The sequence below is a fragment of the Hyperolius riggenbachi genome, chromosome 3, assembly GCF_040937935.1.
Source record: "Hyperolius riggenbachi isolate aHypRig1 chromosome 3, aHypRig1.pri, whole genome shotgun sequence".
In the NCBI taxonomy this organism is placed as follows: Eukaryota; Metazoa; Chordata; class Amphibia; order Anura; family Hyperoliidae; genus Hyperolius; species Hyperolius riggenbachi.
Window position 1 is genome coordinate 65225436 of NC_090648.1, and position 17499 is coordinate 65242934.

Consider the following 17499-nt stretch of genomic DNA (forward strand, 5'->3'; position numbering starts at 1 on the left):
GAACTGTGCATTCACTCAATTTACCCTTCTACTACAGATGTGGTAAGATGGTCACCTCTAGACAGATGGCTATACATAGATAAGACAGATCGCATACTGATGATGAGTAGGATGACAGACAGCCTAACACATTTCTCCCACCTTCAGAAGAGGCTCTTCCCCTCCTTTCACCTCCAGCAGCTGGTCTTCTGAGCAACTTTTGATTATGTTTGTTCCTTAGTAACGGTTTCCATGGGGACCACTGACAAGCCCTTCCATTGGCTGGTGGCATCCGCCATATTGGTAGAGGCAGCAGGTAGGCTAGGCGGCCGTCCCTATACCCCACTGCCGCTTTCCAGCGCTGCTCCAGCTAGATGATCTCAGTATCACAATAGTACATACGTCACGTTACAAGCCATTACAATCAGAAGCTCATATCCGCCCGCCTCACAGGCAACCTCTGTGCGCCATGACAGACCTGCCGTCATTACTCTGCGCACAGACCACATAATAATACGCTAAAAACGTGACCCGAGCGCATTTCTGGTCATACCTGCTTCCGTTCATGGGTTATTTTGTTATTATTATGTAATAAAAGATTTTACAACAGCTGAGATTTGCCACGCTCAAGATGGCGGCGCTGAGCGGCTGGATGTGACGTCAGCGGAAGTGAGGCCAACGAGGACTTTGCTCTGGGTGGCAGTGACAGTAGAAGGCGGATCTTGACAGCCGGGTGGATTGAGCTCAGGATGCGGGCGCTGCTGTTGGTTTTGGGGGTCCTGGCGGTGGCGGGAGGCAGAGCCGTGGAGGTGAAGAGGCCGCGGGGGGTCTCCCTGTCCAGTGAGTGTCTCCCCCATTCATTGCCCCGCTCTTCCGGTCCCCAGTGCTGGTGGCCATCATTGTCCTACTGCATTGTCACACGTTATGCTGCTTCCTGCTCCTCTCTATATCCTGTACACAGGTGTACTTTGCCTTCTTAAAACAGAAGGACATTTTTAATAATTCAGCTATAAGTGAACATTTGTGGTTACCCACAATGCACCATTACTGAATATGCAAATTATCTCTGCCCCTGAAGCCAGGCTAGCATCCAGAACCGCTGGTGTATGGCAAGCCTAAGCTTTAAAGAGAACCAGAGACAAACTAAAGAAAAGCTTTTATACATACTTGGGGATTCCTCCAGCCCCATACGAACATATCGCTCTCACACTGCCATCCACCGCTGCCCACAACTTCGAGAACCGGCTCCCGTCACTGACGTCTTCGGAGCCAGCTACGCAGAAGAAGTGCGCCCTCTATGTATCTTCAGCGGCTGCTGGAGAGATACGCAAAGAGCGCACTTCTACGGTATACTGGCTTCGACTGACGGAAGAGCGGGGAGCTGGTTTTCGTAGCTGTGGCCAGTGGGGGATGGCGGCGTGGGAGCGATCCGTGTGTATGGAAGACCCAGGTATGTATAAAAGCTTTTCTTTAGTTTGGCTCTGGTTTTCTTAAAATTTTACACAGCCACATCAACCCCACATGTAGACAGCCTGTTTCTGACTTTTGGACCTCATCAATACGTGGCAGGGATCGATATAGCTGTATGGGCTAGAGATAAATTGCATATTCAATAGTGGTGCATTGTGGGTAACCACAAATGTTCACTTATAGCTGAATTATTGCAAATTTCCTTCTGTTTTAAACAGGGCTGTGGAGTCGGTCCAAAAATCCACCGACTCCGACTCCTCAGTTTAGGATTCCACCGACTCCACGACTCCGACTCCTCTAATTTGCATATTACAATTTTGTTGATTAAAAGTATGTAACATGAAATTCGTCTCTTAACTGCCAACGCTTAGGAATTTTACAAGACAACTGAAGTGAGAAGGATATGTAGACTACTATATTTATTCCCTTTAGACTAAAACTAGTCCTTGGTAAGAGAGTACTTGTAAAAGGTACAAACCAGAACAAAGAACATCTATCAGGCCCTAGGCAATGTAAGTGTGGGTACATGTAAGAGTGATGTACAGGTACTCTGCAGGGGAAGGAGGAGATTGTAAACAGACAACACCTCTGTGTTCAATGTGCACAGCATTCTCAGTGGATTCCCTGCAGCTCTGTGGGGAGTGCATCTGTAGAGTATAGTACTACTGTGTAACAAAGTAAACCTGAGACAGATTGAATTAAAGTTTTAGACATACCTGGGGCTTCCTCCAGCCGCCTTCAGGATAATCAGTCCCTCGTTGTCCTCCTCCACCACCTGGATCTTCTGCTATGAGTCCAGGTACTTGAGCCAGTCAGGCGTAGTGCGCATGCACACACTCCGCCGCCTGGAGCATACTACACCTGTGCAGCACTATTGCGCAGGTGCAGAATGTTCCTGGCTGTGGGAGCGGCATGCGGCTGGACAGCGCTGACTGGCTGAATTACCAGGACTCATAGCAGAAGATCCGGGTGGTGGAGGACAGCGAGGGACTGATTAGCCTGAAGGGGGCTGGAGGAAGCCCCAGGTATGTATAAAACTTTACTTTTCATCCATCTCAGTTACCCTTTAATTTGTAGTCACCAAACCAAATTTTAATAACATATCAAATTATTTGATTTCATGAGCAAAGGGAGTGCATACATTTGCATAAATCAGCATCAATGCAGAATTATTTCCATCTCGTTGACCATCTCTATTAGTGACACAGCTACACATCAGGCTTTATTCTTACAGCATAGATGTTATTTAGTATATATAAGAGATTCCTGTGTACACATCATATATACAGTCACAATCAGATATGTATATCTGACCTTAAAAATACGAGGACTGCTTTATTGAAGCAGCACGAGTAACTAATTTTGATTGGTTTATTTCATTTTTGTGGACTAAGCACAGCTATTACTGTATATATACACATTATTTTTAATGACTATTATCTGAGAAATAGAACATATTATCATATTTTCTATTTTAATTACAGTTACAAATTCATTAGGAGTCGGTGCATTTTTTCCCGACTCCGACTCCAGGCACCCAAAATTGCCCGACTCCACGACTCCGACTCCGACTCCACAGCCCTGGTTTTAAATGAATAGTAAGGCAAAAAATCAGCGTTACTCACCTGGGGCTTTCTCCAGCCCCTTGCAGCCAACTGTCCCACACTGACCGCTGCGCTCTCCTCTGTCCCTGGCTCCCTGCATGGTGCAGAGGACGACCTCAAGGTCATCCTTACTGCGCCTGCGTGAAGTGCGCTAGGCTAGCTACATGATAGAAAAAAATTTTTTTGCAACAAAACCGCCAGGGAGGTGAATGGATCTGCTCTGCCATTCCCGAAAAATGCATGCAGCAGTGCGATAGCGCATCATGTGGGAACGGTAATAGTGCTGTCTATGCCCTTCTACCGTTCTTGGGTGTCTGAAATGCTCACGGCAGCACGTATAGTCTAAACGAGGCCTTAAGCTTTTAATATGATGGCATATTTTTCAGATGCTTACGTCCTTTGTGTTAATAAGAATCTGAAACACAAAAAAATCAATGTGATGAAAATGTATTACAGAATACGTCTTTATCAGTCCATTTGAATAGTATGCTGCCTAAATCCGTACTCAGTGAAAGGGACCCGTCCTTGTCATGAAAGCTGCTGTGTATTGTGAACATATTATTCTTCTGCAAGGACACATGTCACGCTCACACACAATGAAATACTCAGAGTACAGTTGCTAACACACACGCCTTTCTGCTGTAATGAGGACCAAAGACAGGTGCAATTAAGGACATTAGAAATATGAAGGAACATGCCAGATATACCAGTTGCTTGGTTGCCCTGCTGATCCTCTGCCTGTAATACTTTTAGCTATAAACCCAAACAAGCATGCTGCAGATCAGGTGTTTCTGGCATTATTGTCAGATCTGACAAGATTAGCTGCATGCTTGTTTCTGGTGTTATTCAGACACTACTGCAGTAGATCAGACGGGCTGCCATACAGCTGCTATTGTTTAAAAGGAAACACATATGGCAGCCTCCATATACATCACTTCAGTTGTCCTTTAAGTTGACATTTGATAGACATTGAATAAGAATTTCAGCCTTTATATAAAAACTTATAGTTTGAAAGAATGACTTAGAACTCTCCAACATACAGTTGCTTTTTTATAGCACAGGAATATGGTAGCTAGTACGGTTGAGTTGAGCCATAGGGAGCAGTTCTCCAATCACAGCACCCTCTATAACAAGCATTCTAATTGGCTGGATTGTGTGGAATTACTACAACCTATCGGAAACCTAGCAGTTCTAGAGGGTGCTGACCACTCAATCATGTTAGCGGAATTTCCCTAGGGACTTTCTAGCAGGCTCCCCTTAACCATACTAGTGCTCAAACATGTTCCATAGCACTTTACAGAGTATATTGTATAATTTATGTCCCTGCTGCTCTTCAGGGTTATTTGTGTTATGAGGTCTCTACCACAGTCTCTTAGGTGTGTGAGAATACATTGGCAAAGGAGGGGGGGGGAGTGGAATCAGTTAACCATGCAGTAGTATTCTTTTTTTATTATTATTATTTACATCAACATCTTCCATAGAGCTGTACATAGTACAAAACAAATATTTGGACGCATAGATACACGAAAAGTTCAAAACTCTGTACAATGAGGACATCCAGCAATACAAATACATACATAGCTGATGAGTGATTTCAGACATTACAAATACCAATCAAGGGGGTAGTTGTTTGGAGACATTAGGGAAGAATATACAGGGGTTAGCTGAGCTCGTCCATACCGCTCAGGAAGTTAAGGAAACAAGATGACATGAATGTAGAGGCAGCAGATAGACAGTCGGGTACTCAAAATAGTGTAGTGAGTCAGGGGCAGAGAAATAGATTTGGGTGTCATCGGCATAATAATGATATTGAAAACCAGAAGAGCTTATTGTCCCAGGCCATGATTGTAAATGAAGAGAAGAGGTCAGAGGACGGAGCCTTGTGGTACACCAACAGTATATTTGTTTCTGAATTGATGAGTGGAAATCTGAGCTCCTGGAGGGAACCCACGTAAACACGTGGAGGCTACATACAGACTACATGCCAGGATTGACATCTGAGGTTCTATGGCTGCAAGGCATAGTGATATCCCATTTCAGCTGCCCATGCACTAATCAATTTTCCTATTTGATTCTCTTGCACATTCAATCGATCTGTGCGGAATCAATTCACCCAATATGTACAATTAATCGGAAACCTCTGATCTGCATGCTTGTTCGGGAGTCTACTGCTAAATGCATTAGAAGAGGAGGATCAGTATGACAGCCAGGGAAGAAAATAAATATGACAGCCTCCATATCCCGCTCATGTCAGTTGTCCTTTAAGGAGTTATCTGGGATTTCTCCTGTCCTGACATGGATGGCATTTAGTCCATACGATGGATTTTCGCAACGCCTTGTTTCTCAAGTGTGGGGCGATAATTACTGACCTCCCGTTTTCAAAGCAGTTGGTCTGTAAAATGTTAGTATGGTCACAATTCTGCTTCTAAAAGGAATTGTGCCATGCAGCAGTACAGACAAAGGTTATAAGGAACCTGCTGTGAGAGGGATATGGAGGCTGGCATATTTATTTCCTTTTAAACAATACCAGTTGTCTGGCATCCCTGCTGATCTCTTTGACTGCTGTAGTGTCTGAATCACACACCTGAAATAAGCATGCATCTGATATGCATGCTTGTTCAGGGTCTACGGCTAAAAGTATTGGAGGCAGCTTCTCAGCAGGACAGCCTGGCAATCTGCATGGTTTTATAAGGAAATAAATATGTCAGCCTCCATATCTCTCTCACCTCTGGTTCCCTTTCATAGGATCCGGTAGGGTTCTGCAGTGCCAGTAGCATTGTTGATAGGAGCCCCCTCCTGCTGCTTCCCCACTGTTACAGGCCGCTGCCTGAAGATGGTGTGCTTAGTCAGCATCATGGACATCTTGTATTCAGTCTCTCAAAGTGACCTCTAGTGGTGGGGAGGACCCACACCGTAACAGCAGAGTTACTGGGGGATGAAACTGATCCACTCCTCCCTTAAAAAGTACAGACTGCGCTATTGCAAGCGTACAGTAGCAAGAAAAAGTATGTGAACTCTTTGGAATTATATGCTATACATTTACAAAATACCATGCAGTAATACAGGATGCCTGCAATACTTATACTTTTGTTGATTTGACATTGTTACTGATTCATTTGCAGATCGGGCTTTTTATGAGGAGCCAAAACCATTCACTTGTCTAGATGGATCCCGGACAATCCCATTTGACCGAGTGAACGACGACTACTGTGACTGTGCCGATGGGACTGATGAGCCAGGTAACCATTTACTGGAGTAGAGCGCTCAGGTCTGGGAGTGCTGCTAAATCCTAACAGCCTCTTATATGAGACTCCAGCACCAGAGCATTTTCTTTTTCTTCTTACTCTGTGATTGGCTCCTGATTGGTGCATGGGGGCTGCTGTGGTTTAGCGCCAGTGCGTGCGAGAAAGTGCCATGGGAGTGCATGGAGCCATTGTAGTTAAATCTACTCTGTGTCATGATTAACCACTTCAGCCTTCAGTCGTTTTCACTTTATGCATCTGAGCAATTTTCACCTCCCATTCATTAGCCTATAACTTTATCACTACTTATCACAATGAACTGATCTATATCTTGTTTTTTCCGCCACCAATTAGGCTTTCTTTGGGGGGTACATTTTGCTAAGAGCCACTTTACTGTAAATGCATTTTAACAGGAAGAATAAGAAAAAAAATGGAAAAAATTCATTATTTCTCAGTTTTCAGCCATTATAGTTTTAAAATAATACATGCCTCCATAATTAAAACTCACGTATTGTATTTGGCCATATGTCCCGGTTATTACACCGTTAAAATTATGTCCCTATCACAATGTATGGCGACAATATTTTATTTGGAAATAAAGGTGCATTTTTTCCGTTTTGCATCTATCACTATTTACAAGTTTAAAATAAAAAAAATTTAGAAATATTTCATCTTTACATTGATATTTAAAAAGTTTAGACCCTTAGGTAAATATTTACATGGTTGTTTTTTTTTAATTGTAATGTTTTTTGGGTTTTTTTTTGTATTAAACATTTTATTTGGGTATTTTTGGGAGGGTGGGATGTAAACCATAGTCTATAATGTAAATGTGTCTTGAGTTTTATTTTTTTCACTTTTAGTTGTAGTTTTACTTTTTGGCCACAAGATGGCGGCCATGAGTTTGTTTACATGACGTCACTCTAAGCGTAACATACGCTTAGAGCGACGCATGGGGGACGTTACAGCCAGAAAAAGCGAAGCTTCCGAGAGAAGCTGTCGCTTTTTCAGCGGGGGAGAGGAATCAGTGATCGGGCACCATAGCCCGATTCACTGATTGCCAGGCTAACGAACCGCGGCCGGGAGCGTGCGTGCACATGGCCTCCTGGGCGTAGGTAGTACGTCCAGGAGGCCAAAGTAGTTAAGCATCCATAAACACAGCGTAGATTTAACTACATGCAATACCAAACCGGTTCATAATCAGTTAAAGGGGCACTATGGCGAAAAAATGGTAAAATTTTAAAATATGTTCCAACACAGACAATGTTTCTTCTGAGTAAAATAAGCCATAAATTACTTTTCTCCTATGTTGCTGTCACTTACAGTAGGCAGTAGAAATCTGACAGAAGCGACAGGTTTTGGACTAGTCCATCTCTTCATAGGGGATTATCAGCAATACTTTTATTCTTTATAAAGATATCCCCTAAAAAGGATTTAAACAATGATGCTGGCCAACTTCCCTGCTCCCTACACAGTTTCTTTGGCAGTTGGACAGAGCAACTGCCATTCACTAAGTGCTTTTGAAAATAAATACATCCCTGAGAATCCCCCCCCCCCCCCCATTAAGCGATGGACTAGTCAAAAACCTGTAATTTCTGTCAGATTTCTACTACCTACTGTAAGTGACTGCAACATAGGAGAAAAGTAATTTATGGCTCATATTACTCTGGGGAAAAAAGTACTTGTTTGTTTGCACATATTTTAAATTTTAACATTTTTTTGCCGTAGTGCCCCTTTAAGGTAAAGAAAGACAAGCACATCACTTAAAGGGAATCAGAACCAAGTAACATTATTTCAAATAAACACATGATGTACCTGCAAATTAATATTACATACTTACCTCGCTGTTAGTTTCTCTCAGAAGTTCACCATTTTCTTCTCAGGATTTCTTTCAGTTCTGACAAGATTTTGTCAGAATTAAAATATAGCAGTTGCTGTCAGTTATAATTGAAAGAACAACTGATGTGCAAGGTAATGTCCATGTTTCCCAATGGTTGAAGTGGGGGATATAACAGTTTAACAGTGTGCTGACCCGGAAGCGGTTATGGGGTAATGGCTATTTTTAAAATGGAGGACAGAGAATTCCATCAATCACAGTGTACAAGCAGGGCGTGACAGAGAAGAAAGAGATTGATGAGTAGACTACACGGGAGGTAAGTATGACCTGTGTATCTTTATTTTGACTTTTAATTTTCAGTTCAGGTTTGCTTTAACTAACAATAACTTATTTATTCATTCTATTTCACAAAAATGTCTCAATCACGAACAATGTAAGTTATTATTATTGCTTTAACATATTCCTTATATTAACCCCATGTACAACGCTGCAAAATCTTTTCCCCAGCAGAATATTATAATGCCAACATACCTTGCAGGTACTGTAACCAGCAATCAGTGTATACATAATACAAATTCCCACATTAGAAAAGTGGTAATTGTCTGCTAACTAATGAGCTATAAGGTGTTGTACTGCAATTATAATACATATCTAGAGATGAGCGTAATGACCTAATTACGATTTTGCGAAATTTCGCGTAATTAGTGTAATTACGATTATGGCCGTAAGTACATAATCGTACTGAAGAAGGATTTCGCGAAATTTCGCGTAAGCGTAATTTTCGCGTAATTTTCGCATTACAGTCGTATCATGCCGTAATTTCGCATTAAACGCTACCGTAATTTCGCGTTAAACCGTAACGCTCCGTATAATATAAAAAAGCCGCCGACTTTAAGGGTTAATAGCAAAGCCCCCTTAAATGCTAAGAGCCTCAAATTTGGAGAATATATTAAGGAGATCAGGAGGAATAAGAGGAAAAATTTTTTTTTCAAAAAGACCTTATAGTTTTTGAGAAAATCGATGTTAAAGTTTCAAAGGAAAAATGTAAACATTTAAAAACCCGCCGACTTTAACGGTTAATAGCAAAGCCTGCTTAAAGTTTAGGAACACCAAATTCCCAGGGTATATTAAGGGGATCAGTGGGAATAAGAGGAAAATTTTTTTTTTCAAAAACACCTTATAGTTTTTGAGAAAATCGATTTTTAAGTTTCAAGGGCAAAAATGTCTTTTAAATGCGGAAAATGTCAGTTTTTTTTGCACAGGTAACAATAGTGTATTATTTTCATAGATTCCCCCAAGTGGGAAGAGTTTTACTTACTTCGTTCTGAGTGTGGGAAATATAAAAAAAAAACGACGTGGGGTCCCCCCTCCCAGACCTCTTTAACCCCTTGTCCCCCATGCAGGCTGGGATAGCCAGAATGCGGAGCACCGGCCGCGTGGGGCTCCGCACCCTGACTATACCAGCCCGCATGGTCCATGGATTGGGGGGTCACGGAGGGGGAGGGGCAGCCAAGCTTTCCCCTCCCCCTCCGAGCCCTTGTCCAATCCAAGGACAAGGGGCTCTTCTCCACCTCCGATGGGCGGTGGAGGTGGAGGCCGCGATTTCCTGGGGGGGAGGTTCATGGTGGAATCTGGGAGTCCCCTTTAAAAAGGGGTCCCCCAGATGCCCACCCCCCCTCCCAGGAGAAATGAGTATAGAGGTACTTGTACCCCATACCCATTTCCTTTAAGAGTTAAAGTAAATAAACACACAGACACTTAGAAAAAGTATTTTAATTGAACAAAAAACATAACCACGAAAAAAGTCCTTTAATATTCTTAATTAACCATTAATACTTACCTGTCCCTTTAAATAAATGATCCCTCGCAATATCCTCGGAAATGTTCTATCAGTTACAATGTAACAAAGTTATTACAATGTAACAACTTTGTTACATTGTAACTACGCCGCACCCGACGCCACTCGCCGCTCAGCCGCCGCATACGCGTCCGTGCAGGACGCTAAGTCCCCGCAGCTCCCGCTGTCCACCCCGCCCACATCTGTCACCCACATGTCACCCACATGTGGGTGACATGTGGGAGAGGCGGGGAGGGCAGCGGAGCCGGCGGGGACTTAGCGTCCTGCACGGACCCGACAGAGCTCTGAGCTATATAGCTCAGAGCTCTGAGAAGCATCTTTGTATTTGGGCTCCAAGGAGCCCCATTGGTCCTTAGCAGACCAATGGGGTTCCTTCAAATCAGAAGGAACCCCATTGGTCTGCTAAGGACCAATGGGGCTCCTTGGAGCCCAAATACAAAGATGCTTTCGAGAGCTCTGAGCTATAGCTCAGAGCTCTGTCGGGTCCTGCAGCGCAGACGCGGCGGCGGCGGTGAGTGACGTCGGGTGCGGCGTAGTTACAATGTAACAAAGTTGTTATATTGTAATAACTTTGTTACATTGTAACTGATAGAACATTTCCGAGGATATTGCGTGGGATCATTTATTTAAAGGGACAGGTAAGTATTAATGGTTAATTAAGAATATTAAAGGACTTTTTTCGTGGTTATGTTTTTTGTTCAATTAAAATACTTTTTCTATGTGTTTGTTTATTTACTTTTAACTCTTAAAGGAAATGGGTAAGGGGTACTACAAGTACCTCTATACTCATTTCTCCTGGGAGGGGGGTGGGCATCTGGGGGACCCCTTTTTAAAGGGGACTCCCAGATTCCACCATGAACCCCCCACCCAGGAAATCGCGGCCTCCACCTCCACCGCCTATCGGAGGTGGAGAAGAGCCCCTTGTCCTTGGATTGGACAAGGGCTCGGAGGGGGAGGGGAAAGCTTGGCTGCCCCTCCCCTTCCGAGACCCCCCAATCCATGGACCATGCGGGCTGGTATAGTCAGGGTGCGGAGCCCCACGCGGCCGGTGCTCCGCATTCTGGCTATCCCAGCCTGCATGGGGGACAAGGGGTTAAAGAGGTCTGGGAGGGGGACCCCACGTCGTTTTTTTTTTATATTTCCCACACTCAGAACGAAGTAAGTAAAACTCTTCCCACTTGGGGGAATCTATGAAAATAATAACTATTGTTACCTGTGCAAAAAAACCTGACATTTTCCGCATTTAAAAGACATTTTTGCCCTTGAAACTTAAAAATCGATTTTCTCAAAAACTATAAGGTGTTTTTGAAAAAAAATTTTTTCCTCTTATTCCCACTGATCCCCTTAATATACCCTGGGAATTTGGTGTTCCTAAACTTTAAGCAGGCTTTGCTATTAACCGTTAAAGTCGGCGGGTTTTTAAATGTTTACATTTTTCCTTTGAAACTTTAACATCGATTTTCTCAAAAACTATAAGGTCTTATGCTGGTGTATGCGCATGGTGCACATGGACACATAACATTAGCTCCCTTGTGCGATTGGTAAGATGCACTGTCTTTCCCAGGAGAGGAAGTTAGGATGTGTGCTCCTAATCCATTGATAGGTTTGATGCAATGAATGTGTTTGCATGTCTGCACTATGCATGTTACAGGGCCAGAGTTAGGACACCTATGTTTACCTGGGTACTTCTGCGCAGTATAGGTGATTAAGCATAAGAATGCATTCTTCTGTGAACTAAAACCCTGGCTTTTAATTTAGCTGTAGGGATAACAGTTGTGCCTGGATGAGTGAATCTGTGAATGCAATTGTTTGAACATTTGCATGTGAGTATGCGAAGGGTTAATAGATTTTTGCTGTTTTCTAGCCACACCCCCTTCAGCACCTCCCTTTCCCTAATAATTTATTTAATGTCCTAACTAGAGGCGATGTGCCTGGATATATGTATGTTTATTCTTATCATTGACCCCTGTGGCTAGGGTCCAATTCGGTGCACTCCCCCCTTCCCCTGTATGTTTGTCAGCATGCAGACAGCTTATGCTGGTGTATGCGCATGGTGCACATGGACACATAACATTAGCTCCCTTGTGCGATTGGTAAGATGCACTGTCTTTCCCAGGAGAGGAAGTTGGGATGTGTGCTCCTAATCCATTGATAGGTTTGATGCAATGAATGTGTTTGCATGTCTGCACTATGCATGTTACAGGGCCAGAGTTAGGACACCTATGTTTACCTGGGTACTTCTGCGCAGTATAGGTGATTAAGCATAAGAATGCATTCTTCTGTGAGCTAAAACCCTGGCTTTTAATTTAGCTGTAGGGATAACAGTTGTGCCTGGATGAGTGAATCTGTGAATGCAATTGTTTGAACATTTGCATGTGAGTATGCGAAGGGTTAATAGATTTTTACCTAGCATTAGAGACTCGTTTCTCCAGCAGGATCTCACTGCTTACTTATTTAGGGTCTTGCCATGCTGTGCAGGGAAAGGCTATAGAAGAGGCGTATACTCAGAAAATTGCTAAGTAGCCTTTTGGTGTAATGTTGTGCTGCCCAACACCCTGTAAACATATTTGTTTTTTTCTTTAAACTCCAAACATGAGAGCAGCATGCAAACAGGCTCTACCGGTACTGCAGCTCAGCAGATCCTCTTATCTCAGGAGTTTGGATTGCGTAATTACTGCCTGATTGTTGTCATCAGTACATGTGATTTATTTTGCCAATAATTTATTATGATTATTACATTAGGCATCATTTGCATTTTATTAGGAACCCAGGTTCCAGTAAATTATGTGAAAACATTTTTCCCCTCGTGCACACAGCTGATAACATCGTTATGTACCCCAAGTTTTGTTTTTTACTCTGTACAGTGCCATTCAATGAGGAGGCTATAATACAGTGTGTTGTGCATAATGTCAAAGGCCATCAAGCCCCTATTGCAGTGATGGCTAACCTTGGCACTCCAGCTGTGACAAAACTACAAATCCCAGCATGCCTCTGCCTCCCCGAGTTATGCTTAGATCTGTCGGAGTATTGCAATGCCTCATGGGACTTGTAGTTCCACCACAGCTGGAGTGCCAAGGTTAGCCATCACTGCCCTATTGTATAAAACATGTAAAAAGTACCGTTCCCTAAGGGCCCTTTCACACTAGAGGGCTTTTTCGGCGTTTTAACGCCACGGCCAAAGTGGGCCTTTTCCAAGGTAAAATGAAAGTCCATAGACTTTCATTTTACCTTTCACATCTAACGCCGCGTTTTGGAGCGTTGCGTTTCAACGCTCCCAGGCGCTTTTTCTGGGCCTACCGCGGCGTTTCTTATTACAATTGATATGATGTAGTGGCGTTAAAACGCCTTGAAAACGCCTGCAGCCAAAACGCAACGTTTTAGCCTTTTTACCACTGCCTGTAGTGTGAAAGAGCCCTAAGGGAGGCCCGTGAATAGAGTGGGAGGGCTCCCTGTTTGTATGCTCTCCTCCATCTTCTCCAGGGAGACAAACAGGATGAAATTCCGCACGATGTCTGTAGCAAAAGCATTCCAATTTTATCAAATTAAAGGGCAACCTAGGTGAAAATGAGCTAATAAAATAAACAATTGTATCTACCTCCCTTCTAAAAATTACTTTTTAAGTTATTCCACAGTTTTATTTTATGCTTAAATCTACTTCTTAAGTTTTAACTGTTTTTATTGTTCTTGCTCAATGACACATTCATTGAAGTATGCCAGAGCTAAAATCTATGAACTATTGACCTTTTATCTCTTTCCTGCTCTCAAGCAGTTTTCTGCTAGGAAAGTGTTTTATAGTTGGAATTTCTTATCAGTGTCAGCCACTTACATACCTGATATTTAATTCTTTCAGGCAGAGAAAGAAAAAAAGGAACACAGCATTTGCAGTTATTTGTGTGCTAGGCACTGTACATACCCATGTCTATCTCATCATGTCACATGTCACCTTGGGTATTCTTTAAAACCCATACAGCCAGGTAACTGACATGTTTGGTAAGGACCAGGAGGTCCGAAACATGTCAGTTACCTGGCTGTATGGGTTTTAATCTGATTTAATAAAGTTGTAACACTTTTTGCTACAGATGTTGTGCAGAACTTCTTGCTTTTCGTATCTATGGGTCCAAGTCACCTGGTTCTAGCACTCGGAGCAGCGGAGGTAGAGCGGAATTCACTTTACCTTTACTCCTCCAGGGAGACCCGCAGGTGCCGCGGTGTCAGCTCCTGCAGCAGTGTTTGGAATATCTGACCACCACAATGCATCCTGGGAGATGTAGTCCTTCGATGTGAGCACATCTCCTGCCCAGAATACGTACTTGCATTGAAGGTCTGCATCTCCCGGCATGCATTGCGGTGGCTTGGATCGTTTCCCATCTAGTTCAAGCAGTTGAAATGATGCAGTGCAGACACCAGGAGCAGCCACACACTCACAAAACTTCATGTGACTATTTTGTGACAGGAGTTGTAGCTGCAGATAGCACTTTTCATACACAAAGGTCATATTTAATTGTCTGGGTTACTAAGTTGTTAGAAGAAATAGCTGATGCTGACACAGAGCCAAGACCTCTCTTAAAAAGCAAAGCTAAATGTTATGTTTGCCTTCCTAAAACGGAAGGTATTTGCAATAATTCAACTTTAAAGAACATCTGTGGTGAATTTACAGCACATTAAAATAAACATATTACGGTTTCCCCCATTATTCCCCCTCTTCATTTCTCCTATTTTCGCCGTTCCCTGCTGCCATTAATAACTTAATTAATAAAATATAGTTTTTAAACCCTTGTGCAAGGTGGCTGCAATGTAAAGTGCTTCCAGGTCAGTACACAGTCTCCATGTATTGCTGTGCAGGAGAGATGAGCTGAGTTAAAGCACAAGAGGCAGATCTCCCTCTCCCTGCTGTCTGGAGCTTGCAGAAAGGTCAGGGATGACTCCTCAGATGACATGCATCAAGGGGAGGGAGAGGCTGAGAGCAGGGAGGAACAGCTGCTGTATTGTCTGCCTCTTCCTGCAGCACAATATTCCTCTAACTAGAGGAATAATTAGAAAGGAGCAGGAGAGAGACAGCACAGCTGTTTCTACAGGAGGCAGGGGAAAAAAGATTAGTACTTTTGAAAGGAACATATCTATTCATTTAAATTGCATTTTGAAAAAGGGCCACAGAACCCCTTTACTCCTTGTAAGAGTCTATCTCAATACATTCAAAACCAATTGCTTTCAGTACATATATAATACATGTTTTCAGGCCTGGAGTAAAGGATCACAACTGACAATAGAGTGTCTAATAGTGAAGGTTTACTAACACGTAAAATAAGTTACACAGCTTTTATACATTCCAGTGCTAGAGCTTACGTGACAGCTAAAAATACAAAACACAGTGCATTACCATAGTAGATCACTAGTCAGTGTCTCTAATGTCAGCTAGTTCCTTGGGAATCAGCTGTCTACTCAAATCCCCTTGTCACCATAATGTATATATATCCAGTAGGAAGTTACACCCTTATACTAAAATACCCTTCTTGGTTTATGCAGAAAACTCTGACTATTAAATAAATCTTATCAATTCCCTCCTTATTATCCCCATATAGGGATAATCTAAAAAGTAGTCTATTCTAACATCAATCTTTATCTAAACTATGTGACAGATATACCATGGTACAACATAAACCTAGGAAGGACTGTAATTCCAATATAATATTATTCATCACTATCTAGTGGGTGATAAGAATACATACAATTTTATGCAATTATAATAATATTCATACATCTCAGTAACAAAATCAGTTCCTGAAAATAACAGAGCGCCCACAGAAACAAAAATGGTCACTGAGAGGTTGATCCTTTTTTCCTATCAATTTCCTCATTAATTCTGAAAGGATAAATCAATACTAAAAGTTACTCATAAAACCTAATACTAACTAAAGGTGTTTATCTACAAGAAATTATTATTGTCTAAAGTGAGGCATCGGAAACATTTTAAACTAGATTAATACACTACACATACATTAAGTACAACAACACACTCCCACTAGCAATGTTCTTTAGGTTTAGGTGATGTCAAAATATCAGTTCATCACTTTTCCTCCAAGCTCATAAAACAAAAAGAATAAAACAAAAATAAAATGGTTCTTGTCCGCTGATATTCGGTAATCCGGTTTATTCATATTCATAGTATGATGAAAGAGTATTGTCCATCTGGATGATGACAGAAGGTGATGGAAACAATCCATCCTCATAATGAACACAAATATTCTTCTGTCAAGCTCTTGAAATAACAATGGGAGTCAAGAGCCTGACGTGCAGCCTGCGTGGTTGCACTAAGTCCTGTGGGAGGCATTATTGTGGCCTGAGCACCCACAAGGAATCAAACTTGCAACAAAAGCTTCAGGTGAAGAACTTGCAGCCAGGTTGTAGAAAGCAGGGAAAGGTGAACTCACTTCTCATCCCAGATGGTAGTTGGGAAAGAGACCTCACATCACAGCTGTTAGAGGCGGAGTTTCTTCCAAAGCATGACACATGAGAAAGGAAGGATGCAGCCATTACCACCACAGGAGCAGACCAGGGCATGTAGGCTCATCCTCAAAGCAAAGAATCATCCCGCTAAGGCTGCCGCATCCCAGCAAAATGGAATCAAAGCAAACAATCTCCAAGTCTTGCAGAAAAGCAGGTGACATCATAGATGAATCTTCAAGTGGACAAGTCTATCAACAACACTTGTACAGGCAAATGAGTAATTGATATATAAGACAAGAGTTCAAAGTTCATCAAATTATATGAGCCAAAGAGGTAGAATAAAAACTCTCAAAATGATATAGAATGTCCATCAAAATTTTTTAGCTTGGAGGGTGTGTGCTTATTGCAAAACTTAAATACCACATGTGTAGTTCTTCAATTCTACCAATTATTCATATAGTAATGTGCGTCACTTATTGCAATATAAACAAGTACATGTAACCTAAAATAAGTGTTATTGTTTTCATAACTAAAACAGAAATATTCTAGAACACCCACATATATACTACACTCTCTAAATATATCTGTCAGTATAAATACGTTTAAGACTAAAACGAATAGAATCTATTTCTCTCATAATTAATCAGCATATTCTGCTATGTGTGATGTCTTTAAATGGCAATAATTATAATATTTAACTCTCAGGACTGTTTCACACCACAAGAGATTAGCTGCCCATGACATGGTGATTTTCCAGTGTTTTTGATGTGAAACAGCGCTGAGGAAACCAGATATTTCCCATTAAACATATATGATTAAACAAATATCTTACTCATTTATATCTTCATATTTTCATTTTCATGCAGCTTATATGCAATTTGTATTTTATTATTATAACTTCCTTATTTCATAAACTTAAAACCCCATCTTTAAAATCATTATTTAGCCTTGCTTAATAACGTCTTTATCACTTCCCCAACACAGATTTCATAAAAAGCAACCTGCACATTTACACCTTTCAGGATTTTAGGATATTTCCATAAAACCTCTCACCTCCTATCTAATTAT

General features: G+C 41.9%; 2 protein-coding genes across 3 annotated transcripts in view; one reads left to right on the forward strand and one right to left on the reverse strand.

Moving 5' to 3' along the window:
- Positions 1–597, reverse strand: part of ODAD3 (outer dynein arm docking complex subunit 3) — a 45161-nt gene extending 44564 nt beyond the window's left edge. Inside the window, exon 1 of one of the 2 annotated variants that reach the window (XM_068274252.1) lies at positions 142–597. The gene's annotated coding sequence lies outside the window, so the exon portion shown is untranslated. The remainder of the gene's footprint in view (positions 1–141) is intronic. The other variant, XM_068274253.1, reaches the window with a different exon arrangement.
- PRKCSH (PRKCSH beta subunit of glucosidase II) overlaps positions 369–17499 on the forward strand; it is a 74494-nt gene continuing 57363 nt past the window's right edge. The window contains exons 1-2 of the mRNA XM_068274254.1: positions 369–819; positions 6176–6292. Coding sequence (XP_068130355.1) covers positions 729–819; positions 6176–6292 — 208 coding nt within the window. The 5' untranslated portion in view covers positions 369–728. The remainder of the gene's footprint in view (positions 820–6175; positions 6293–17499) is intronic.